Source organism: Chiloscyllium punctatum, chromosome 33 (genome assembly GCF_047496795.1).
Source record: "Chiloscyllium punctatum isolate Juve2018m chromosome 33, sChiPun1.3, whole genome shotgun sequence".
Classification (NCBI taxonomy): domain Eukaryota; kingdom Metazoa; phylum Chordata; class Chondrichthyes; order Orectolobiformes; family Hemiscylliidae; genus Chiloscyllium; species Chiloscyllium punctatum.
In genome coordinates, this window is record NC_092771.1 from 15,741,327 (window position 1) to 15,766,656 (window position 25,330).

Sequence of the window (25,330 nt, forward strand, 5' to 3'; positions counted from 1 at the left end):
TGCTCCTCGGATGCTGCCTGACCTGCTGTGCTTTTCCAGCACTGCACTCTCCACTCCTCTCAATGGGCTGCTCCTATAGCTAGTGGTCTGAATTATGACACCCCTTGTTTTTGCACCATACCTCTTGGTTCTAGATTCCATCAGAGGGAAACATGTTCCCAGTATCTATCCTGTCGTGCCCCTCAGAAACCTACATATATCAACAAAATCTCCTTCCATTCTCATAAACTCAAATGAGTATTGGCTCAAATTGTTCCTCCTTCCTTCAGAATACAAGACCTTCAAACTAGGAATCAATCTGGTGAATCTTTTTTGAATTGCCTCAAGTGCCAGCATAGCCCAGTGGAGAGAATGTCTCACACAGCAACATCAAGTCTGGAAAGTCATAGCAAGACCTCCTTACGTTTATACCCCATTCCCCTTGAAACAAAGGCCAATATTCTACTTGCCATCCAAATTACCTGCTGTCACTAAATTGGGTTCTATGAAAAAGGTCCTTTTTTTTAATATTTAGGCCACATGGAGGCTTTGCAGAACTTTAATAAAACACTAATTAGACCTCGGCTGGGGTATTGTGTACAGTTATGGGTGACACATTAGATTAAGGGTAGAAACGCACTAGAGAGAGTGCAGGAGATTTACAGGAATGGTTCCAGCTTTATCAGCTTCAGTTATGAGGATAAATTGGAGCAGTTGGGATTATTATCATTGGAGAGGAGAAGATTAAGAGGAGATTTGATGGAAGATTTGAAAAACACAAGGGGTGTGGACAGAGCAGATAGGGAGAAACTGTTCCTACTCATAACAGAAGGGGACAGCTTTGAAATAATTCACCAAGGAAGCAAATGTGATGAGGATAAAATATTTTTTTCACTCAGTGAATTGTTAGAGTCTGGGATGCACTGCCTGGAGGCAGGTTAAGTTGAGGTACTTAAGAGAATGTTGGATGATGATTTGAAGAGAAACAATTTGTAAGGTTATGGGAGAAAGATTGGAGAATTACACTAAGTCATAATGCTCATTTGAACAGCCAGTGCCCTTACAGGATGACCCTTTTCTACACTGCTTCAAATCTGTAATTAGAAACATAGAATCCCAACAGTGAGGAAGCAGGTCATTAGGTCACACCGACGCATGCCATCCACACCCACCCTATTCCTGTAACCCTCTATTAGCCCCATGGCTGGTCCACCTAGCCTGCACATCCTTGGACACAAAGGGCAATTGAGCATGGCCAATCCCACCATAACCTGCATATCTTTGGGCTGAGGGAGGAAACTAAAGCAACCGGACGAAAAACCCACATGTGGATTTGAACCTGACTCCCTGGTGCTGTGAGGGACCAGTAGCGAACCACTGAGCCAAAATGCCACTCCAACATCAATCCAATAGTGGTGGGAAATAGAGAAAAACATGCTGGGTTGACAGAATGAAACAAGTGATCAAAGAGATCTTTCTGGAACGGGCACAATTCTAAAGACTCCAACCTACAGCAAGAGAAGGATAAACAGAAGTGAAACGAATGAGAAGGTTTCACCCAATTGCATAGGATCAGCAGCAATTATGGGGTTCCAGCGTGGCGTTAAGCTTTTCTGTTTAGTAAGAGCTCACCTTGGGGTTGAACGCAAGGGTTTTGGGATCACTCGGGTCCACAACAGAAGGGTAAGGCTCAAATATAATGCTCTTCCTTGGAGACTCCAGAGCAGCTCGACACATTGCGACCAATAGGTCCACCACCTAGAGTAAACAAAACCTTTGTTATTGCCTGAACTCAGCATTAAGCAAGGCATAAGGGGTGCCCCTATCCCATACTAAAGGTGATATGTAATGGCCAACAGGTAACATTTTTGCTTGTGAGAGAGCTGGTGGGAGTCCCACTTCACCAGTTATATTCAGTGTCAAATAGTGTGGCACTGAAAACACACAGCCGGTCAGGCAGCATCCCAGGAGCAGGAGAGTCTTTCTCCCAATTATAGTCAATGTCCATCAGGCAATTCTTAGGCAATTGGGTTACAAACTATAGAAAGGATACAGCACAGGAGAGGACCATACAGCCCCTCTTGTCCACGCTGACCTGATGACACGCGGATGCCCTTTCTAATCTCATCTTCCTGCCCATAGCCCTGCAGCTTACAGCACTTAATGTCCAGGTACCTTTTAAAAAGAATGTAGGGTCTCTGCCTCCACTACTAACCGTGGGCGGCACGGTGGCACAGTGGTTAGCACTGTTGCCTCACAGCGCCAGAGACCCGGGTTCAATTCCCGCCTCAGGTGACTGACTGTGTGGAGTTTGCACGTTCTCCCCGTGTCTGCGTGGGTTTCCTCCGGGTGCTCCAGTTTCCTCCCACAGTCCAAAGATGTGCCGGTCAGGTGAATTGGCCATCCTAAATTGTCCGTAGTGTAGGTAAGGGGTAGAGGTATGGGTGGGTTGCGCTTCGGCGGGGCGGTGTGGACTTGTTGGGCCGAAGGGCCTGTTTCCACACTGTAAGTAATCTAATCTAAACTCCAGTCACTCACCACCCACTCTGTTAAAAAATCCCCTTTAATCTTTCTGCCACTCAGCTTGAATCTATGACCCTTGGTTTTTGAACTCTCTGCCAAGGGAAACAAACTCCTTCTATCTACTGTATCTCAACCCCTCACAGCATTGTATACCTCAACCATGTCACCTCTCCGCCTTCTCTGTTCCATGGAAAACAACCCCAACCTCTCCAATCTCTCTTCGTAGCTACAATTCTCCAGTCCTGGCAACATGCCAGTAAATCATCTCTGCACTCTCTCCAGAACAATTATTTCCTGCCTGCGATGTGGTGACCAGACCTGCACACAATACTCCAATTGTGGCCTCACCATATTACCTCTACTACTTACTGGGCCACTGCTAGTAATGTACATTCCAAGGTTGAGAATGGTCAAGGCCACAGCTAAGTAAAGGCAAGTTAGGAGTTACGAGGCTCGAGCTGTAGGGAGGTGTAGCCACAAGGGCAGGATGGTAGCTTTCACCCCATTTCCCAGGGCCAGCTCTCGCAATCAGGCAAATCCTTTCGAGGTAGCAATTCCCTCGAAGATCACCTGCAATCCCAAAAGGCTTTGCTTTCCGCTGATCCAGCACGATGAATTGTCTGCCCACTGCTGAGTATATCCCTGAAGTAATATGGTGAGGCCCATGCTGGGCATTAACTGGCAGCTCAGTTGGCAGTACCAGGACCCCCCAGACCAAATAAGGACAAAGGTGGGAAAACAGGAATGTCCCATCCCACCACCTCCTCACCCAATTAAATGCTGCCCCCAACTAATGTTGCTTTAGGACTACTCACTTAAATCCACATCAAATCCAACAACACCCCAACCCAATCCATGCCAAATTCTCGTACTTCTAGTATGCTTAACAAGGAAATACAATTTCAAATGAATCCTTTCAAGGCCTGAAGTCAGTTGACTCTGCAAAATTCTTCTGGCTTGGATTCCAAACCTTTCTCCTCAGTCCCATGAGCCTGGCCTTCTGTGCAGCCTCTGTAACCACCAGCCCCAAGTCAAGTTCTGAGGAATCATAGACTCAGAGATGTACAGCATGGAAACTGACCCTTCAGTCCAACCCGTCCATGCCGACCAGATATCCCAATCTAATCTAGTCCCACCTGCCAGCACCCGGCCCATATCCTTCCAAACCCTTCATATTCATTTACACATCCAAATGCCTCTTAAATGTTGCAATTGTACCATCCTCTGGCAGCACATTCCATACACATACCACCCTCTGCATGAAAATGTTGCCCCTTAGGTCTCTTTTATATCTTTCCCCTCTCACCCTAAACCTATGCCCTCTAGTTCTGGACTACCCAACCCAGGGAAAAGACTTTGCCTATTTATCCTATCCATGCCCCTCATAATTTTGTAAATCTCTATAAGGTCACCCCTCAGTCTCCGACGCTCCAGGGAAAACAGCCCCAGCCTGTTCAGCCTCTCCCTGTAGCTCAGATCCTCCAACCCTGGTAACATCCTTGTAAATTGTTTCTGAACCCTTTCAAGTTTCACAATATCTTTCCGATAGGAAGGAGACCAGAATTTCACGCAATATTCCAACAGTGGCCGAACCAATGTCCTGTACAGCCGCAACATGACCTCCCAACTCCTGTACTCAATACTCTTGACCAATAAAGGAAAGTATACCAAATGCCTTCTTCACTATCCTATCCACTTACAACTCCACTTTCAAGGAGCTATGAACCTGCACTCCAAGGTCTCTTTGTTCAGCAACACTCCCTAGGACCTTACCATTAAGTGTATAAGTGCTGCTAAGATGTGCTTTCCCAAAATGCAGCACCTCACATTTAGCTGAATTAAACTCCATCTGCCACTTCTCAGCCCATTGGCCCATCTAGTCAAGATCCTGTTATAATCTGAGGTAACCCTCTTCGCTGTCCACTACACCTCCAATTTTGGTGTCATCTGCAAACTTACTAACTGTACCTCTTATGCTCGCATCCAAATCATTTATGTAAATGACAAAAGGTAGAGGGCCCAGCACCGATCCTTGTGGCATTCCACTGGTCACAGGCCTCCAGTCTGAAAAACAATCCTCCACCACCACCCTCTGTCTTCTACCTTTGAGCCAGTTCTGTATCCAAATGGCTAGTTCTCCCTGTATTCCATGAGATCTAACCTTGCTAATCAGTCTACCATGGGGAACCTTGTCGAACGCCTGACTGAAATCCATATAGATCACATCTACTGCTCTGCCCTCATCAATCTTCTTTGTTACTTCATCAAGAAACTCAATCAAGTTTGTGAGACATGGTTTCCCATGCACAAAGCCATGTTGACTATCCCGAATCAGTCCTTGCCTTTTCAAATACATGTACATCCTGTCCCTCAGGATTCCCTCCAACAACTTGCCCACCACTGAGGTCAGGCTCACTGGTCTATAGTTCCCTGGCTTGTCCTTACCACCCTTCTTAAACAGTGGCACCACGTTTGCCAACCTCCAGTCTTCTGGCACTTCACCTGTGACTATCGATGATACAAATATCTCAGCAAGAGGCCCAGCAATCACTTCTCTAGCTTCCCACAGAGTTCTCGGGTACACCTGATCAGGTCCTGGGGATTTATCCACCTTTAACCATTTCAAGACATCCAGCACTTCCTCCTCTGTAATCTGGACATTTTTCAAGATGTCACCATCTATTTCCCTACAGTTTATATCTTCCATATCCGTTTCCACAGTAAATACTGATAAAAAATATTCATTTAGTATCTCACCCATTTTCTGCGGCTCCACACAAAGGCCGCCTTGCTGATCTTTGAGGGGCCCTATTCTCTCCCTAGTTACCCTTTTGTCCTTAATATATTTGTAAAATCACTTTGGATTCTTCTTAATTCTATTTGCCAAAGCTATCTCATGTCCCCGTTTTGCCCTCCTGATTTCCCTCTTAAGTATACTCCTACTTTCTTTATACTCTTCGAAGGATTCACTCGATCTATCCTGTCTGTACCTTACATATGCTTCCTTCTTTTTCTTAACCAAACCCTCAATTTCTTTAGTCATCCAGCATTCCCTATACCTACCAGCCTTCCCTTTCACCCTGACAGGAATATACTTTCTCTGGATTCTTGTTATCTCATTTCTGAAGGCTTCCCATTTTCCAGCTGTCCCTTTACCTGCGAACATCTGCCTCCAATCAGCTTTTGAAAGTTCTTGCCTAATACTGTCAAAATTGGCCTTTCTCCAGTTTAGAACTTCAACTTTTAGATCTGGTCTATCCTTTTCCATCACTATTTTAAAACGAATAGAATTATGGTCGCTGGCCCCAAAGTGCTCCCCCACTGACACCTCAGTCACCTGCCCTGCCTTATTTCCCAAGAGTAGGTCAAGTTTTGCACCTTCTCTAGTTGGTACATCCACATACTGAATCAGAAAATTGTCTTGTACACACTTAAGACATTCCTCTCCATCTAAACCTTTAACACTATGGCAGTCCCAGTCGATGTTTGGAAAGTTAAAATCCTCTACCATAACCATCATATTATTCTTACAGATAGCTGAGATCTCCTTACAAGTTTGTTTCTCAATTTCCCTCTGACTATTGGGAGGTCTATAATACAATCCCAATAAGGCGATCATCCCTTTCTTATTTCTCAGTTCCACCCAAATAACTTCCCTCGATATATTTCCAGGAATATCCTCCCTTTGCACAGCTGTAATGCTCTCCCTTAACAAAAATGCCACTCCCCCTCCTTTTTTGCCTCCCTTTCTATCCTTCCTGTAGCATTTGTATCCTGGAACATTCAGCTGCCAGTCCTGCCCATCCCTGAGCCATGTTTCCGTAATTGCTATGACATCCCAGTCCTATGTTCATCTCAGTTCATCTGCCTTCCCTGTTAGGCCCCTTGCATTGAAATAAATGCAGTTTAATTTATTAGTCCTACCTGGTTCCTGCCTGCCTTGACTGTTGAGTCATATTGGACTCAAAACGCTAACTCTGTTTCTGTCTCCACGGATGCTGTCAGACCAGCTGTGTTTCTCCAGAATCCTCTGTGTTAATCACTCCACCATTGGTGGCCACAACCTCTGTCGTCCAGGCTTCAGGAATTCTCTCCCTACACCTCTCTGCCTCCCATCTCACATTCTTCAGGTGGGACATGTAAAAGCCACATCTATGTCCAAATCTGATCAAATAGTTTATGTGGCTTAGTACATTACCTTGTATTTTTTTAATATTCATGTGTCGCACCCTGAGATATTAAAGTCCTCAAGCAAATACAAGTTGTTGTTGTTAAGTTGATTAGCTTCAGGCAAATCCTGTCTTACTTACCTCTGCTCCAGTGGCAACTTCTTCTGCTGCTCCAGACATCACTCCCAATGTGTAGAATGAGAAAACGCATAGTTCCCGAGTACAAACTGCAGGCTGGGCGAGAGTGAAGTAAAGAATGAAAATTGTCAAGCCTCTGAAATTCAAGCAGCAGGTAAAGGTGACACAAACATCAGGACCTCATGCACTTATATCTCAGCCAGGTGTAATGTTAGTATCCTAACACCAGGAGGTTGAGAGTTCAACTCCCACCCCAGAGACTCCCCGACAAAATCTAGGTTGACCTTCCCAAAGCAGTACTGAAGGAATGCTGCACTGTTTTCCCTCTCTCAGTAAAAGACTATTTCTCCAAAGAACAAGAACACTATTCAGTTTTCGGACCAAGATCCTCTCCAAGTATGTAACTGAAACTGTTTATTTGATCACTAAACCATGATATTTGTAGAACTTGCCTTGTACTAACCATGTGCTTCCTACATTACGATAGTGACCACACTCCAAAACTAGTCAAGAGTCATAGAGTCATACAGCACGGAAACAGACCCTTCGGTCCAACCAGCCCATGCCGACTATAATCCCGAACTAAACCAGACCCACCTGCCTGCGCTTGGCCATATCCCTCCAAACATTTTCTATTCATGTATTTATCAAAATGTCTTTTAAGCATAATAATTGTACCCACTTCCTCTGGAAGTTCATTCCACACACAAACTACTCTCCGCAAAAACGTTGCCCCTCGCGACCTTTTTAAATCTTTCTCCACTCACCTTAAAAATATTCCCCTGAGACTTGAAATTCCCCACCCTGGGGAAAAGACCTTTGCTATTCACCTTGTCTATGCCCCTCATAATTTTATAAACCTCTATGAGATCACCCCTTAATCTCTTATTCTCCAGTGAAAAATACATCTCATCCTATCCAGCCTCTCCTTATAACTCAAACCCTGCACTCCCATCAACATCGTGATCCCTCTCTGGCTTAATGATATCCTTTCTATAACAGGGCGACCAGAATTGGACATATTACTCCAGAAGAGGCCTCATCAACATCTTTTACAACTTCAACATGGCCTCCTATAATCAATGGTCTGACCAATGAAGGCAAGTGTGCTAAATGCCTTCTGAACCACCTTGTTTCCACATGGTACAACCTTCAAAGAGTTATGTACCTGGATCACTCTCATGTCTTAATGCTCTATAAATTCAAAGTCTTTTGTTTAACACAATTTGTCCAGATCAAACTCCTGACATTTATGTACCCTAAGGTCTTCAGTAGTAATGAACTGAGGTACAGATGGCTGGGATGAACCAATTGCTAGATTATTGTCATGATTTTAATAACATCAAGAAAAGTAGATGCAGGAAGATTGGCTTCTGACTACGTTCAGCTAGTTATTTGAGTGAGCATTGAGGAGGACCTGTCAGGAAAGGAGTTCATGAATACAGAAAACTGTTGGCTCTTGAAGTCAATTGAAAATTTCAGAACCAAGCTGGATAGACCTTTTCTTGGTACTGTTACTAAGACACGCAAATCAGAACAAATAAATCAACGAGATCAACATTCAGTTTAAAATTTGAGAGGTTCATTCAGAAGTCTAATAACAGTAGGGTAGAAGCTGTTTTTGAACTTATTTGTAGACAATAGACAATAGGTGCAGGAGTAGGCCATTCGGCCCTTCGAACCAGCACCATCAGTCATTATGATCATGTCTGATCATCCACAATCAGTATCCTGTTCCTGCGTTATCCCCATCACCCTTGATTCCACTATCTTTAAGAGATCCATCCATCTCTTTCTTGAAAATATCTCGTGACATGGTCTCCACTGCCTTCTGGGGCAGAGCATTCCATATATCCACCACGCTCTGGGTGAAGAAGTTTCTCCTCAACTCTGTTCTCCGAATATAAAAACTTTTAAGTAGAGAAATACTTTGGAAATGAAAAAAGTAGAAAAAAGCTTAAATCTGACAACATTTCCTGCATCAAATTCCTGAGTTTTGGCCAGTGTTTTCCTGGAGTAATCTCTGAAATCATGACCTCCCATTCATTTTATCCTCCCCTGTTAAAAGACAATGGCAAACATTGGATGTAGCAATGTCATTCTTTGACCTGGTAACCCAGCCAAGATTACAAAGTTGTTGCATGGGAATATTGGTCACTGTTCCATGATCCCATTCTGTGTCCACTCAAGCAAATGACATTCCAAGGCATGTTCCCCTGACTGCAAAGATGATACAGTTGTGCTTACCTTCAACATTGACCCGTTCTGGAAGACATGCTGCTCGTCACAGACAACACAGTATTCATTCAGAGTGGGAATCCTCTGCTCTGCATACTTCATGGTCTAGAACAGTGAGAAACACATGAATATGTCTACAGTTAAGCGTGTTGAGGCTTTGTGAGCTTGTCATTCCTTTGAAAGGGAATTATGGCCTGGATTCTATGTGTGTGTGTTTCACAGCTGCAGGACAGATTGGAGACATACATGAGGAAGGGGAATAGGATAATAGGCCATTCAGCTAATTATATTTGGGTTTGGCTTTGAGAGAGTTATTCAGTTAATTCCACCACCAATGCTCTTTTCCCACAGCCCTGAAAAGTTTACCATTGTATGTGTATCCAATTCCCTTTTGTAGTTTTCCGTACAATGCTGGAAACATCGACGATCACTTCTGGTTACATTCCAGCATCGGTTGAGCTGAAGCACTAAACAAGTGATTCATAGCTAAAGCGACATGACAGCCGAGTTCCAATGTGACCTCAGGCCATCGATCACTCAAAGCATTGTTGTAAATTGGTCAAACTTTCTTGGGATTTGAACAGTTGGCTGCACAGGGAGCAGTACAGAGACATCAAATTAGTCCCAATTAAATCCGACGTGCGTTTGGCAGAGCAGGGAACGCCACAGGCAACAGTTAGCAGGAGGAGCCATTCTCTGGACTTTGTTTCTCACGTCATGTGCAATGGGAAGGTGGATAAGACACCCAAACTGGGCTAAAAGGGAAGAATTTTGTCCCCATTGACATTTAAAAGGGCGGATGTTACATGGGGAAATGCTTCGATCTGTAAATGTCACAACATGTTTTCAACATTTTCTCTTCAAATGCATTAAAGAGGCTGTGACACACACACAGTGATGAGAATAATCCTTTCTCCTAATGCACTAAAACTTAAACAACAGCGTCTGAAATATCTCCACGGAGACTGGTATCCCGTCATCAAGTCACCCTTTATTTGCCCGTGCATAGAACTGACACAGCGTGAGCAGAACCCCCGACTCTCCTGTTTATATCAGTCAGTCAGGGCTCCCTGATTGGACCAAGTTAACAGCCCCAGTCAGGGAACTCCTATTCTATGAGGTCCACCTGGCTGACCTCGTGACAATCACTATACCTACCATATAGTTAAGGCAGATACATGCTAGAGCAGCGTTACCAAGTTCTAAATATAAAGCTAACTATAGTTTAGTCTGAAGAACAACTGTGATATTTACTTTGATAACTCCTGAACTTTCACTGAGTAGAATTGAAGTTATTTATAAGAACTACTGAATGTTAAGTGCAATTGTAAATCTCAATCTCCCAGTCAAATGGCTGGTTTTCCCCTTTTTGTCTGTTATGTTTGGTTCGATGCCATATTATGAGTTTGAGTTCAAGACAGATTATTTGAGGGGAGGATAAAGAAATGTCTTCAGAATTAGGGTTTCAAATACCTATTTGTTACACATTAGTAGTAAATATTGTCATCCATGGTAATCATAGGTATACCAGGTCTTGATTTATCATGATACTGGTTAAGGACTAATCTATCTTCTCCTTGTGTTCATGTCAATGTGCTTTCAACTCGCCTTGTAGAACATTCAAACTCCACCCAGACTGTGCTATTTATACTCCATGATATGCAACATCATCTCGAGGTTGTTCCAGGGTCCTGAAACCGTAGTACAACACTTTATTAAGAGTGTTTTCTATCTATAACGAGCACGATCTGGAGTGTGGCAGGAGATGTTTGCGCTAAATGCAACATCTTTGCATGTCCAAAGTCAATGGCATAAATTGCACAATCACCACATTGCAACTGACACCTTGAACTTGTGACAATATAAACTTCACAGATTTAATAACTATGCATTGATTGAATGAACTAACAAAAGATGAACTGTTATACACAGAAGAATCAGCAAATATCTCTGTCTGGAGTAAGTGGTTTCTTGAGAGGAAAGGATCAAAGACAAGCTGTAACACTGAGACTGAAAGCAATGAGCCATGTCTTGGCATGTTTACAGAAACAAAATTGCTTAATAAACTGGATGTGGTATTATCACAAAGGACAAGGATTGCCCTGCAGAAGAATTTAAACAGTTAATTGCAGCGAAGACTGTGTTTTAAACAGACAGCTAACTCCAAATGTAAAAGGAACAGAGGAGCTACTTCTGATAAGAAGGTAAGCTACAGATGTGAGGTCCTCAGGAAAATAATAAATATTGGAAATGAAAGAAGCCATTGAATTATCAATAATGTCACACCACAAACTTGAAAAAATGAAAATTGCACAAGAATCCAACACCAAAACTAGTCAATAGCAGAACTTCGAAGAACACTTCATAAAGACGCTTCTAGAGACAGACAGTGCTTGTAAAGTCTTGGCCATGATTCCATCATTAATTGAGAAATAGCCAAGTTGGGTAGTGAAACTTAACTTGCTTACTTGAGGGGGTCTTATTTAGGTAGCTACATGCAATAAAAAATAAATTATTGCTTCAATATTTGATTGTCTGTGAGATTTCTGAATATGTAGCTGAATTAAACGTAACTTGTGCTGATTTACCCACAACAAACTCACTGTATTCTTGAGGATTTTACTACTTTGATTTTTGAATTGTTTTCTTTGTGACCAAGAGTCCTTCCTTTCCTCATAACAGGCTCAAAATGCGGACACAGCTTCCTCATAAGATGCCCAAAGAACAGTCATCTTGAATAGGATATTTCACAAGTCAGATTAGAATGGAGATGGTTGGGTAATTTCTCCAGCATCATGCCTAAAGACCATATTATTATAATGGACTGTTCTAATCAGAGGGACAAAGTCAGAAGTCACATGACATCAGGTAATGGTCCAACAGGTTTATTTGAGATCATGAACTTTCAGAGCACTGCCCCTCCGTGACAAAGGAGCAGCACTCAGAAAACTTGTGATTTCAAATAAACTTGTTGGACTATAACCTGATGTCGTGTGACTTCTGACTTTGTCCACCCCTGTCCAACACTGGCATCTCTACACCATGACTAAACAGAGGGATTTAGCAGTCCCCATTCAACTTCATTGGGTAATAGGGAGTGCAAATGGGATGTTGGCCTTTATTTCAAAGGGGATGGAGTATAGAAATAGGGAGAAAGTCTATGAAGAGCTTATGGTTGACAGTCAATTCTCTGCTCTTTGGATGCTGCCTGACCAGCTGTGTTTTTCTAGCACCACACCGCCCTCTATAGAAATAGGGAGGTTTTGTTAAAACTATACAAGGCACTAGTCAAACCACAGCTGAATACAGTGGACAGTTTTAGGTCCTTTATCTAAGGAAAAATATCCTGGCATTGGTGGGAATCCGGAGAACGTTCACCAGTCTGATATCAAGTATGGAGGGACTGTCCTATGAGGCGAGGTTGAGTAGTTTGAGCCGATACTCATTGGAAATTAGAAGAATCCAAGGTGACCTTATTGAAACATCCAAAATTCTGATGGGGCCTGACAGGGTAGATGCGGAAAGTTTGTTTCCCCTTGTCGGACAATCTAGGTGAAGAAGGCATAAAGTCTGAATAAGGGGTCATATATTTAAGACAGAGGAGTGGAGAATTTTTTGCTGAAGCGAGTGAATCTGTGCAACTCTTTACCATAGTGGACTCTTGAAGCTGGGCCATTAACTAAATTCAAGGCTGAGATAGACAGATCTTTAATCAGGGAATCAAAAAGGGAATTAAGTGTTAAACAGAAAAGACAGGAGAGTGGAGTATTCATTCATGGGATGAGTGCATTACTGGCTAAGTCAGCATTTATTGCCCATCCCTAATTGCCCAGAGGGCAGTTAAGAGTCAGCCACGTTGCTGTGGGTCTGGAGTCACATGTAGGCCTGATCAGGTAAGGATGGCAGTTTCCTTTGCTAATGGACTTAGTGAGCCAGAATGGTTTTTCCTGACAATTGACAATGGATTGTTGAGAATTATCAAATCAGCCATGACCTTATTGAAAGACAGAGAAGACTTGATGGGTTGAAAGGCCCACTTCTGCTCCTAGATCCTTATGGACTGGGATTTATTTGAAATACAGGTATTCCCCGCTTTTTAAAAGTTCGCTTTACGCCAAGTCACTTTTACAAAAGACTTACTTTCAACCCTGTTTTCACTAACCAAAAGAGAATCTTCGCTTTTACAAAAAAGCGTGCTCAGTGAGAATGGCGTCACCAAATGCCTTCCCCGGAAACTACACTCAGCATCAAGCCACCACAGCTTTGACCTGTGTCTGTGAGCATTTGTGCTTTATCTCCATTTATTTTGAACCTCTGTTGGCAAGACGTGTCCTAAGGTATCCTGTACCTTCCACTACCCCAACCTCCAATGCCCTTGACTATATGTTCGTGTTATTTTAGGTTTTATGTGTTATTTGGTATGATTTGATAGGTTTTTTTTGGGACTGGGAACACGGAAAGATTTTTGCAATATAAACTAACGGTAATTGTTCTTTCGCTTTACACCATTTCGGCTTACAAACGTTCTACTTTCAGATAGAGGGGGACACCTGTACATAATTGTGTATTAGGTAAATGTCCTCCCACTTTCTACAACTTTTTCCTTTTTCAATTAGATTAGATTAAATTCCCTACAGTCCATCAAGTCCACACCGACCCTCCAAAGAGTTACCCACCCACACCTTATATTTCATTCCACTACCTTATATTTACCCCTGACTAATGCACCTAACACTACGGGCAATTTAGCAATGGCCAATTCACCTGACCTGCACATCTTTGGATTGGGGGAGGAAACCAGAGCACCCGGAGGAAACCCATACAGATATGGGGACAACGTGCAAACTCCACACAGACAGGCACCCAAGGTGGGAATTGAACCTGGGTCCCTGATGCTGTGTGACAGCAGTGCTAACCACTGAGTCACTGTGCTGCCCCTAATCCGAAGACTTTGCTGTTATTTTGATCATGAGCTCTGTTGTAGTACATAATGACTCTTTTAAACAGATGTAGTTTGCTCAGTAAATAGACAGCTTGTTCTAAGTCCTGCCCTGCCTCAGTTTAACCAGCTGAGAGACGGCTCAACAGATTGACACTTCGTTTGCAATTGTAATTTATGTTTGGATCTCCATTATCATTACACATAGGTTTCCTCTTCATTCTGTTTCATAGCATTCGTGAACAGATGTCTTCATAAGGCATTGAGGAGGTAGACGAAAACCATGGAAAGGAGAATGACTTGGGAAGATGGGATTCGATGCAAGGGTTTGAAGGAGAAGGAGCTGACAGGAAAGAAGTGTCCATAAAGCTGAGATAGATAGATTTTTGGTCAGTAGAAGGACCAAAGGTTACGGGGAAAGTGCAGAAAAATGGGCCTGAGGGACGTCAGTTCAGTCACGATCTTACTGAATAGCAGAGCAGGCTTTAGAGGCTTGATCTTATTTCTTATGGTCTCATTATAATTGGCTAACATTTTTGAAATCATTCATTTGTTGCTCATTATTGACTATTAGTGCCACAATTTTCTCAGAGTTTACCTGTACAAGAAAGCCATACTCTAATGTTGGAATGTTCTTGCAGTGGCTCCCAGCCTGTGGATAAATAGATAAAATTTGTAACAGATTCAGCAAATGAAGTATTTTATGTTTTAAAAATTAACCATAAATGCAACAATTGGATGTGGGCATCACCAAAAATGCCAGTATCAGTTTTGCATTCACAGAACATGGGCATTGCTGACTGGGCTAACATTTATTGCCCATCCCTAATCGCCAACCACATTGCTGTGGGTCTGGGGTCACATGTAGGTCAGACCAGGTAAGAACACCGCATAAAGGTCATCAGTGAACCAGGTGGAGTTTTCCAATAATTGGCAAGAGTTTTATGGTCATCATTAGCCTCTTAATTCCAGATTTCTATCATATTGGGATTTGAAGCCAGGTCTCCAGAACATTATCACTAGAATGAAAGCAAGCAGTAATGCCACTAGGCTATCACCTCCCCAACCCAGAGACTTACTGAGCCATTTCAGAGGGCAGTTAAGAGTCAACCACTTTGCCTGGAGTTACACGTAGGCCAGACCAGGGTCAGGACAAGCAGATTTTACCAAGGAGCAATAGTGAAACTGGTAGTTTGTTTTTTCAACAGTCAATGATAGTTGTTATGGTGACCATTCCTGAGACTTGTGTTCAATTTCAGAATTATTCATCAAACTCAAATTGCATAAACTGCCATGATGGGATTTGAACCCACAGCCCGAGGCTTTTGGATTTCTGACCCAGTGACATCACTGCTATGTCACTGTAATCCCATTTGCCTCAGCTTAGAAAATTCTGACTCAGTACAACAGCCTGCTCTGAGGAAGAGTTCCATAGGACTCCAATGTTACCTCTGATTCTCTCTCCACAGATGCTGCCAGACCTGCTGAGCTGCTTTAGCATTCTCTGTGTTTGTTTCAGATTTACTTTTGCTTTTTTTTAAATTGGATTCTTGCTGAACTGTAAAATAAGTTATAAGCTCACAGACACACAGAAACGCATTTTGACCATGCGCAATTCTCCTTTGGCCTATCACAACTGTTTTCCACAGTGATGGAACAGAGCAAGGAGAATCCAAGTATTTAAGATTAGATTCCCTACAGTGTGGAAACAGGCCATTTGGCCCAACAAGTCCACAATGACCCTCTGAAGAGTAACCCACCCAAGCCCAATTCCCTCTGACTAACGCACCTAGCACTGTGGGGCAATTTAGCATGGCCAATCCACCTAACATGCATTTCTTTGGACTGTGGGAGAAAACCCAACCACCTGGAGGAAACCTGCATAGATACGGGGAGAATGTGCAAACTCCACACAGCAAGTCACCTGAGACTGGAATCAAACCTGAGTCCCTGGTGCTGTGAGGCAGCAGTGCTAACCAATAAGTCACCACGCTGCTCAGCTATTCTACTGGGAGAATATAGTGAGAATTGTGGAATATAATTTATTGTTGAATGATTTATCATTGTTGGTCACTGTCACTCTGAACGATCTGTGCTGAGACATAATCATCACTTGGGGAGTGCCTTTCACCTTAAAATGTACACAATTCAAATGGCTTAGCATTGTTTGTCATAAACTGTGAAAAGCTTTGAGTTATCCAGGTTGTGTAAATGCATCGCCATCTACTTAAATGAGCCAGCAGTTGTAGATAATTTACACAGTTGGCTGGAGAGCTGGCTTGTGATGCAGAATGATGTCAACAGTACAGGCTCAAAGCCTGAGGTTACCATGAAAATCCCACTTTCTCAACCTCTCCCCTTGCCTTAAGCACATTGACCCTCAGTTTAAATTCATCATCAATCATCTCTCTCGTGATGATACTGTGGCTTTCAGAGGTGCGTTTTGTCCTGGTTTCTTGTAGAAAGAGATTGGGGGCCAGAAAACAAGCAGTCTATGAGAAGGTAACCAACTTGTGAGGCCTTGAGTGAATTTTTCAAAGTTGGAACAATAGAAGCAGCCTGAATGGGTGTGGTCGAGCTCTCGCAGATCCAGGATTTTTAGCTTTAGCTCTCAGCAGTTGCTACTGGGGGCCTTGAAGAAGTGAAAGCTAATTTTTTCCCTCTCTCATTTACAACCAAAAGCTGGGGTATCTATGCCTGCTATGGGAGTTGCACGTAAGATAATCTGGTTCCTGAATGTGTCTTTTTGCCAAGGGGTTATGGGATGTTACTATATTGGAACAGTTCATTAGTCACAGTTACCAAATTTTCCAACAGCGTTAAGTTATTCCATTTCTTTCATTCCAGATGGATGCATGACTGGGCAGGGAGCAAAGGGATACAGACCCTTAGGAAACAGGCAACAGGTTTAGAGAGAGGATTTGGATCGGCGAAGGCTTAGAGGGTGAAGGGCCTGTTTCTGTGCTGTAATTTTCTTAGTTCTTTGTTCATTGTATTTTAACTATAGTGGATGAATAAAGTCTGTTTTACTTTAAATCTGGTAGTTTGACCAGTTGAAATGCAACATCTCACATTTACCTTTAAAATAAGAAAACATTATGGTATAGGCTACCTTTGTAAATATATTTTGAGGTGGTTTGCTCTGCTCCATAACACTCTCTAATGAGACGGCAGCCCTATACTCCTCTTGAGCTGTGGTAACTTCATTATGATTTTACATTACAGAGGTGGTGAGGGAGGGTGGGGAGGTGGGGGGGGGATCTTGCCTGATTAGCCGAGGGGATTCCAAGGAGTTCCACTTTGGGCGATTTCATGGTGCAAGAGATGGAACGATTAATGATGCGATTGACTCGGAGATCTGGCACCCCGAGTTTGCTCTTCAGCATGGAGTCCTGAATGAGGGGAAAACTTGGAGACCTGGAACAAGAGGTGGAGAGATTGTTTTATCAGTTGGCAGGATGATACAAACAATGAGCTGCCGGTACAGGCACAATGGCCCGAATGGCCTTCTTCTGCATCATTTTGTCATCAGAGAGTAAGATCAACATTTCGCTTTTCATGGACAGCTACTTCGCAATTGTCAATGGCGTTAATCACTCATCAATGATCCTATCAGCAATGGCAATATTATAGTGCTCCTACAGAAGGAAGTCATCAGTTCAGTGTTAGTAGGATTTTCACCAAATTGTTTGTTAGTATGGAAAAGACTCTATCAATTCTTTTTGAGTCTCTTCCCATATCTAGAATTGCATGGGACAGAGGCAGCAATGGTTGTTTCTGACACTCACTTTACCTAGACCAGGCCGTCAGCTACCATCAGAGGCCATCGCGGGAAAGGTGCCACACCAGACTGAGTATAGCTGACTAGAAGACATTCCCAGCCCTACCACTAATACATTGGCAGGACTTGCACATTAATGATTGGGATATGTCATGAATGCACCTCTTGCCTCGGTCAAATCCGAAATTGAGTCTCGAACCGCAGGCCACTGGCTCAGAAGGAAGGATTCTACCCAAGAAGCCAACGGAACTCTTCCTACTTTTCCATTCTCTTATGGGATATCAGCATCTCTGGCTGGGTCAGTATTTATTGGCAACACTTACGTATGTTAATTAATGGAATCGTATATTTTAAAATACCCGATTGCAGGTAGCCACCCTTCAGAGATTTTCCTGGTACCTCCCAGGATTAAAGATTAGGGCCCTAGAAGCTGTTGCAAGCAGAGAAATCAACACTTAATTTGTTTTTTTTAATGTCTATTTTCTTCAAACACTTTCCTACGTTAGTCCTAAATACATTTAGAGATTGGGAAAAAGGTAAGATATCTCAGTGGCTATGGTTGGTGACCTTTCTCTATCAAGAATCACACGATGCTGCCCTTAACACTATCAGTTTTGCACCTAGCCCACGATTCCCCTTACTTTGGGATTGACGAGAAGATGCTGAGCCCAGATCGGAATTTCTTCACTCGACTGCTCGACTTGAACCAGCTCTGCCTCTTCTCTTGTTGGCGTTTCAGGAAATCGTTGCTTAGGTGCTTCCACTGTTGAGATGTGAACATTCCTAGGATTCTGCAAAAAGGACCAACAAAGGACACTGACCATCTTCGCACAAACATCTCACGGTCATCTCCATTCCCAACAAATGGTTAAGACTTTTCTCAGGAGCTGAGCCTACTCCATCGCCTGCATCCTTTGGTCAGGACCTGTACAAGTAATTGTCCATCTCATGTAAAAGTCGTACCTGGACTTTTGTCCCAAAAATCGAGTCGAAAAATGCGGTGCTGGCAAAGCACAGCCAGTCAGGCAGCATCCAAGGAGCAGGAGAGTCGGCATTTCAAGCATAAGTTCTTCATCAGGAAGGAGTTTATGCTCGAAATGTTGACTCTCCTGTTCCCAGATGCTGCCTGACCCACTGTGCTTCTCCAGCACCACATGTTTTGTCTCTGATCTCCAACATTTCCAATCCTCACTTTCTCCTTTGGTCCAAAAAATTCTTACTTGCTTATCTTAGTTTTGGGAGCCGGGTTCATATAAACAATACAAATTTAAGATCTAGCAAGTCAGATTTCACTCTGGGATTTGACTTGTCTGATATAATATCAGCTGGGATCGTAATAATGGCGAGCTGCAATACTGCCCCCACCTTGTTCTCGTCTTCCCTCACAGACAGGAAAATTGCGGGACGCATAGAAGGAGGCCCTTATGTGGCAGTTCATTTCCATTCAAGGACTTCAATAGGCTTAAGGGAGTGCTGGCTGTTACTAAGGCGTTGGCTATCCTTTGCTATAAGAGCATACAGCATAGCATCAGTAATTAGGCCATTCGGCCCATCAAGTATGCTCCCCCATTCAATCATGGCTGATAAATTTTCCAATCCCATTTTCCCATTTTCTGCCCATAACCTTTGATCTCCTTGGCAATCAAGCATTTCTCTCTCTCTGTTTCAAATATACTCAATGACCTGGCCTCCATAGCCTTCTGAGACAATGAGTTCCAGAGATTCACCACTCTCTGGCTGAAGAAGTTTCTCCTTATCTCCGTGCTAATAGGTCTTCTCTTTATTATGTCGGGGGGGGGGCAGCATGAGGGGTGTGACAGGAAGACAATGGGCTGCCAATCACTTTCGTTTACATGGCCCCTCCTGTTCAAATCAGCTGTTTGGTAACCATAAAATTGACCTCACTTTGTATTGTGCACATGTTTTACATGCCCTGCCAGATCTCTCATGGTCGTGCTTGATGAGATTCAAGTTACGCAGTTTTATAAATAGAGGGTTGGAATTAATGACAATGTGATGGGAATGTTTTTACAGATCAGTTTGACACCTACAGAAAATGCAGATCATTTGCAAGACTTTGATTGTCTTTTGAGAGATATAGTTACACATATAATCCCTATGCAATTACTTGTAATCATGATTTTAAAAGATAACATTCTGATATAAAGAGAATTTTTTACATTGAGATAATGCTTTTCACAGCCTCAGGATATCACAAAGCACTTTACAGGCAATGAAGTGTTGTCACAGTTGAAAATAAGACAGTGCAAAAGCTATTGGACTCAGCAAGATCCCATGAAGTGATGATCACCGATTTTTGTGAAATTATTTTGGATCCGTGTACTCACTTCTTCAGTTGAAGTCCAAGGCCAAACCCTTCTTTATTGGATGGCTGGAAAACATCTACCGATGGCTCTGTCGGGAAATTAAAACAGGGTCACTGTGAGGGTCTCATGACAATGGCTACTAGGTCAAAGGGTTACAATCAACACTCTACAGGTGACCACCATTGCACTATAGACACACACAGACACTCCTACACACACACACACACACACACACACACACAGAGGCACTCCTATACACGCACATGCACACAGACACACGAACACACACACACAGACACACTCCTATACACGCACATGCACACAGACACACATATACACAGACACTCACACACACCCTTACAGACACACACACTCCCACACTCACACAGGCATCCTCTCAGAGACTTAGACCACTCTACACACATATACACTCTCTCTCACACTCACCACCCCCCACCCCAAACACACACACACACACTTCCACACTCACACATGCACCCCCTCACAGACTTAAGACACTCTACACTCACTACACACACATATACACTCTCTCACACTCACAACCCCCAACCCAGACAGACACACACAGAGACAGACACAAAGACCCACATGCACACATATATTTTGTGGGGTGAATTTGTACTTGCAGGGTTACATTGTACTGCATGAATTCATATAAAACTCTGTTATCTCACTTTTTAGATTAGAATCAATCTAAACATCATGGCATAGACAGAGAACACAGGGGGCCAACACCTTCAACATATTGTCTAGCTAACACCAATTATTACAGCTAATCTGAGAATGCAACTTTTAAAAAAAGATTTTGTGATTTACACATGAAAGAAGTGAAACTATTCGAACAGATGAAAGACTCAACAGACAATCAAGGTATTTTTCAATGTATAATTTCAGTTACATCACACTGTAAATTTTTGCTATAAATTCTGTGCCTTACAATTGTATCCTCCACAACCACCTGATGAAGGAGCAGCACTCCGAAAGCTAGTGTGCTTCCAATTAAACCTGTTGGACTATAACCTGGTGTTGTGTGATTTTTAACTTTGAATACTCTTTAAATTCACCAGAATTTAACATTGAACAACTGAGAGGTGGGAAGAAGCAAGGCTTGCTACTCCAAGAAATATTTTTGCTGCAACGCTCTTCAAAGAACTTCACAGAAGTGAACTAATTCAAAAATATGGGGAATGTGGCAGCCATTTTGTGCACAGCAAAATCTCACAACTAATTATGAGTGGCTACTCTTTTTTTTGATGAGGAGGAAAGATTGGCCAAAATATGAGGAGACCCCCATCCCTCCCCTTCAGCTAACACCACAAAAACATTATTGGTGCTCCATATTATTAGATTGGAAAGAAACTCTCAAATGAATATCTTATCCAAGAGACAGATCTTCCATCTTCTGCACTGGAGTATCAACATGGACTACAGGATCTAGTCCTCACTGGAAACTTGAATCCACACAATTTTAGAGACTTAGACCAACAACACTCTACTGGTGACCACCATTGCACTATAGACACACAGTAGAAAAAAGTAGAGTTCTGAAATGACAGCAAAAAATGCTGGAAAATATTTTACAGATCATCTGAGGGGAAGAAACAGGATTAGCCTTGAGGCAATAAGTGCTGACTCACAGAGAGTAATGCAGAGGCCTAGATTACAGGTTCAAAGTCCGTTGCAGCAGTTATGGGGGAATGTAAATATAATGAATTGATCAAACTGGAATTGAAAGCTAATTTCTGCAATGGTGACCATGAAACTTTCATCTGTTCCCCATCAGGAAAGGAAGTCTGCCATCCTTACCCAGTCTGACCTACCCGTGACTCCAGGCCCACTGCAAAGTAATTAGCTCTTAACCACCCTCTTAGAATCACTGAGCGAGCCATCCAGGTCAAGGGCAATTAGGGATGGAGGAACTAATGTCGGCCTTGCCAGCAACACCCACACCCCATGAAAGAATAACCTTTTCGAAAGAAAATGTCAGTCGTCTTTAAAGACTTGGTCTTGTAAATCAGATAATATAAATAGAAGTTAAAGATTGCAGTATTATCTTGCTCAGAAAATCTCACAATGTGTCTTAGTGCAAATAGCAGTAAAGGAAGCTGCATTCTTTTACAGTCATAGATGCATACAGCCATTATCAGCCACAAATAAAACTGATCTTGCTAACACTGATGTCCCCTAGGGCATGTCCTGTGCATGTAATCTATATGCTTCTACCTAAGTGTTTTTGATCCTTACATGCTTGCTTGCTATGATCTGCTTGTACTGTTCATAAACAAAGCTTTGCACTGTACTCCAGCACACTTGACAATAAATCAATCACTGATCTACAGTGATGAAGACCCTTTGGCCCATCAAGTCCATGCTGGTTAGAAGCCAATCTCAGCAAAGTTTCAACTACATGGGCAATGTTTGGTTCCACTCAACTGACAGGTATTGGGGATATGGAGAAATGGGCATAAACCTGAGATATGTTAAAGTGGTGAATAATTCCACAGTGAATGACACATCTGTGAAACAGCTTGCGATCATTTTGCACGGCAAATAAATTGCATTAAAGTAAATTATTGGAATGTATTTATGCACCTATAAGAAAAGGTATTTTACCTAAGAAATGAATCAGCCCTTAATAGCTCAACAGATAAAGCATAAAACAGATTTTATAATTAGCAACATATAATTTACTCGATGTCGTATTATCATCTGCAAAGGATGGAGACAGAGAGAAACTAATTGCTGCTGATTTGCAGTATTTACGTGTTATCAAGTTATGTGGGGGTTGTTAACAAGGTCAGCATCTCCAATTGCCCTTGAACTCATCTATTACCGAAGGCAACAATGAGTTCAAAAGTAACATTGACCAGGAGACACATGTGAATCAGACCAATTTATTTTGGGACCTTTCCTTTCCAAAAGCATTAGTGAATAGGTGTGTTTTACAACAATAAATGTATGTAAATATAGTATTGTATGTGTAAGAGAGGTTTTTGGTCTATTTGGATAGAGTCCCATGATATGCAATTGTACAAAGCCGAACTGTGTTTGCGACTATGTATATATACAAAGATATTTTTTAAGAATAAAGTATATGTTTGAAACTTAAAAAAAATTAAATGATAGCTAAGACCACGTGCTGAGGGATGCACTAAAGCGTGGGGAAGCTGCTGCCAAGGCGCAGTGGGGAAAGCCCACTGTCTGAGGTCTTTCTGCCAAAGGTAAATTGGGGTCTGTTAGACCCATCTCATACATCAAATGCATGTAAATATTGTCTGGTTCAAGTAAGAGACACCTTTGATTTGTTTGGATAGAATCAAACTCCAATGTTTGATTGTTTCCTTGATATGCTACTGTACAGAACCGAACTGCATTTGTGACTTTGTATATATATAAAATGAATTTTTTTATGAATAAAGTACATTTTTAAAATAAAAAACAAAATGATAGATGCCATGATTACTATTACAGAGACTGCTTTCATATTCCAGATTTGTTAATCTGAATTGAAATGCCACCAGTTACTGTAATGCAATTTGAGCTCATGTCCATTAGACTGAGCCTTTGGTGATATTAAGGGCACTCGTATTACCACTACATCACCATCTCCCCACAGAGTGCTTGTCCTATGTGCATTATTAGGGCCAGTGATTTGCCTACAATGCAATGGTCCAGTGATTTTATCACAAGAATATTAATCCAGAAACTCAGCTAATGCTGTGGAGACCTGGGTTCGAATCCCACCATGGTCGAATCTGAATTCAATAAATAATCCGGAACTAAGGGTCTAATGGTGACCATGAATTGATTGTCAGAAAAATCCATCTGGTTCACTGATGCCCTCTCGGAAGGAAACTGCCATCCTTACTGGATCTGGCCTACATGACGCACAGCAATTTGTGTGACTCCTCTGGGGCAATTAGGGATGGGTGATAAATGCTGGCCTAGCCAAAAAAAGCCCACAACCCATAAGCAAATAACAAAAAGTCAGTGAGTCAACTGCAGAATTCAGTCGAGAAAATTTCAAGGAAAAATGTTTAGTAAAATTCACACTCGTTACTTACCAGGTCCATCCAGGTACTGAGACAGAGAAAATCTCAGCCTGAGTACCATTGGCTCAGTCCTTGCCACCTTCCAGGCTGTTGCTATCTCCTCCTGTTATCAAATTACAATTGGTTACACACAGCAAAACATTGTTCAATGAGTTCTCACTTAATATCTGATCCTGAAACCACCACGAACTATAGTGGGCTATTTTATTGCTGTGGAATTCAAGCAAAATGCCTGCGCTTAGACAGGCCTTTAATGGACATTGTTGCTTAGCAACCTAAAAACATAAAGTACATACCACATAAAGATCATTAGACCCAAGACACCAGCTCCATCCACTGGGACATAGAAAAGGGTATCGCATCACAGGCTCTGCTCATGTATTTAATCTATAAGTGGCGGAAGCAGTTGGAAAAAAATCTCACCGCTGCCGAATTTTGTTGATCGAAGAATATCAAGCTGTTTGGTTTTTCTTCTCTGTCCCTTGGAAGCTACTCCCGTATTGTTTGATAAATGCAGAGAAGTTGAGGTTTTGCTGTTTGGGATTAGGTAAGAAGGGACACCCTGTTGGGTCTGTGTGGCAATGGTTATTTTTGGTTCTACAGCTTCTGTTCAAAGTTCCTTTGAACCTGGAGATCAAGATTATGTTAAAACTGACTACTGAATATACAACTTGCACTGCCTGAGACCTACTGAAGTGAAGACCATTATTAAGTTCACATCAGGGCTGCCTTTACTTTTGACTTCTTCCTTCACAGCTCTCTTTTTCCCTGCATTTCTTAATGTGCATTTCCTTTTCTGTTTTATTCGCATGGGGCTTTGATAGAATTATAATGAACCTTGGCTTGAGTACTTGAAATTTTGTCTCGTGTCTTATTCAATATAATCTGTTATAGATTGGATCTCAAACAACAATGAGATGGAGTACTGGAAGGAGATAGAATGCTTCACGGCATAGTGAAAAGATAACAAGCCCTCCATCGACATCAGCAAAGTGAAGGTTATTGATTTCAGGAAGCAGAGTGGAGGACAAACCCCTATCTGCATCAGTGGGGCTGAGGAGGAGATGACTGAGAGCACCAAGTTCCGATGCACATCTTTGGACTGTGGGAGGAAACCAGAGAACCTGGCGGAAACCCGTACAGACAATCACCCAAGGCTGGAA

General features: G+C 42.4%; 1 protein-coding gene across 10 annotated transcripts in view; it reads right to left on the reverse strand.

Annotated features, from left to right (window-relative positions):
* LOC140458452 (protein mono-ADP-ribosyltransferase PARP6) overlaps window positions 1-25,330 on the reverse strand; it is a 156,668-nt gene that overhangs the window by 37,803 nt on the left and 93,535 nt on the right. For all 10 annotated transcript variants that reach the window (XM_072553052.1, XM_072553051.1, XM_072553050.1 and 7 more), the window contains 8 exons: window positions 24,180-24,270; window positions 20,116-20,182; window positions 18,409-18,558; window positions 17,253-17,403; window positions 14,585-14,638; window positions 9,057-9,152; window positions 6,813-6,905; window positions 1,612-1,737 (listed from right to left, as the gene is read on the reverse strand). In XM_072553052.1, coding sequence (XP_072409153.1) covers window positions 1,612-1,737; window positions 6,813-6,905; window positions 9,057-9,152; window positions 14,585-14,638; window positions 17,253-17,403; window positions 18,409-18,558; window positions 20,116-20,182; window positions 24,180-24,270 — 828 coding nt within the window. The remainder of the gene's footprint in view (window positions 1-1,611; window positions 1,738-6,812; window positions 6,906-9,056; window positions 9,153-14,584; window positions 14,639-17,252; window positions 17,404-18,408; window positions 18,559-20,115; window positions 20,183-24,179; window positions 24,271-25,330) is intronic.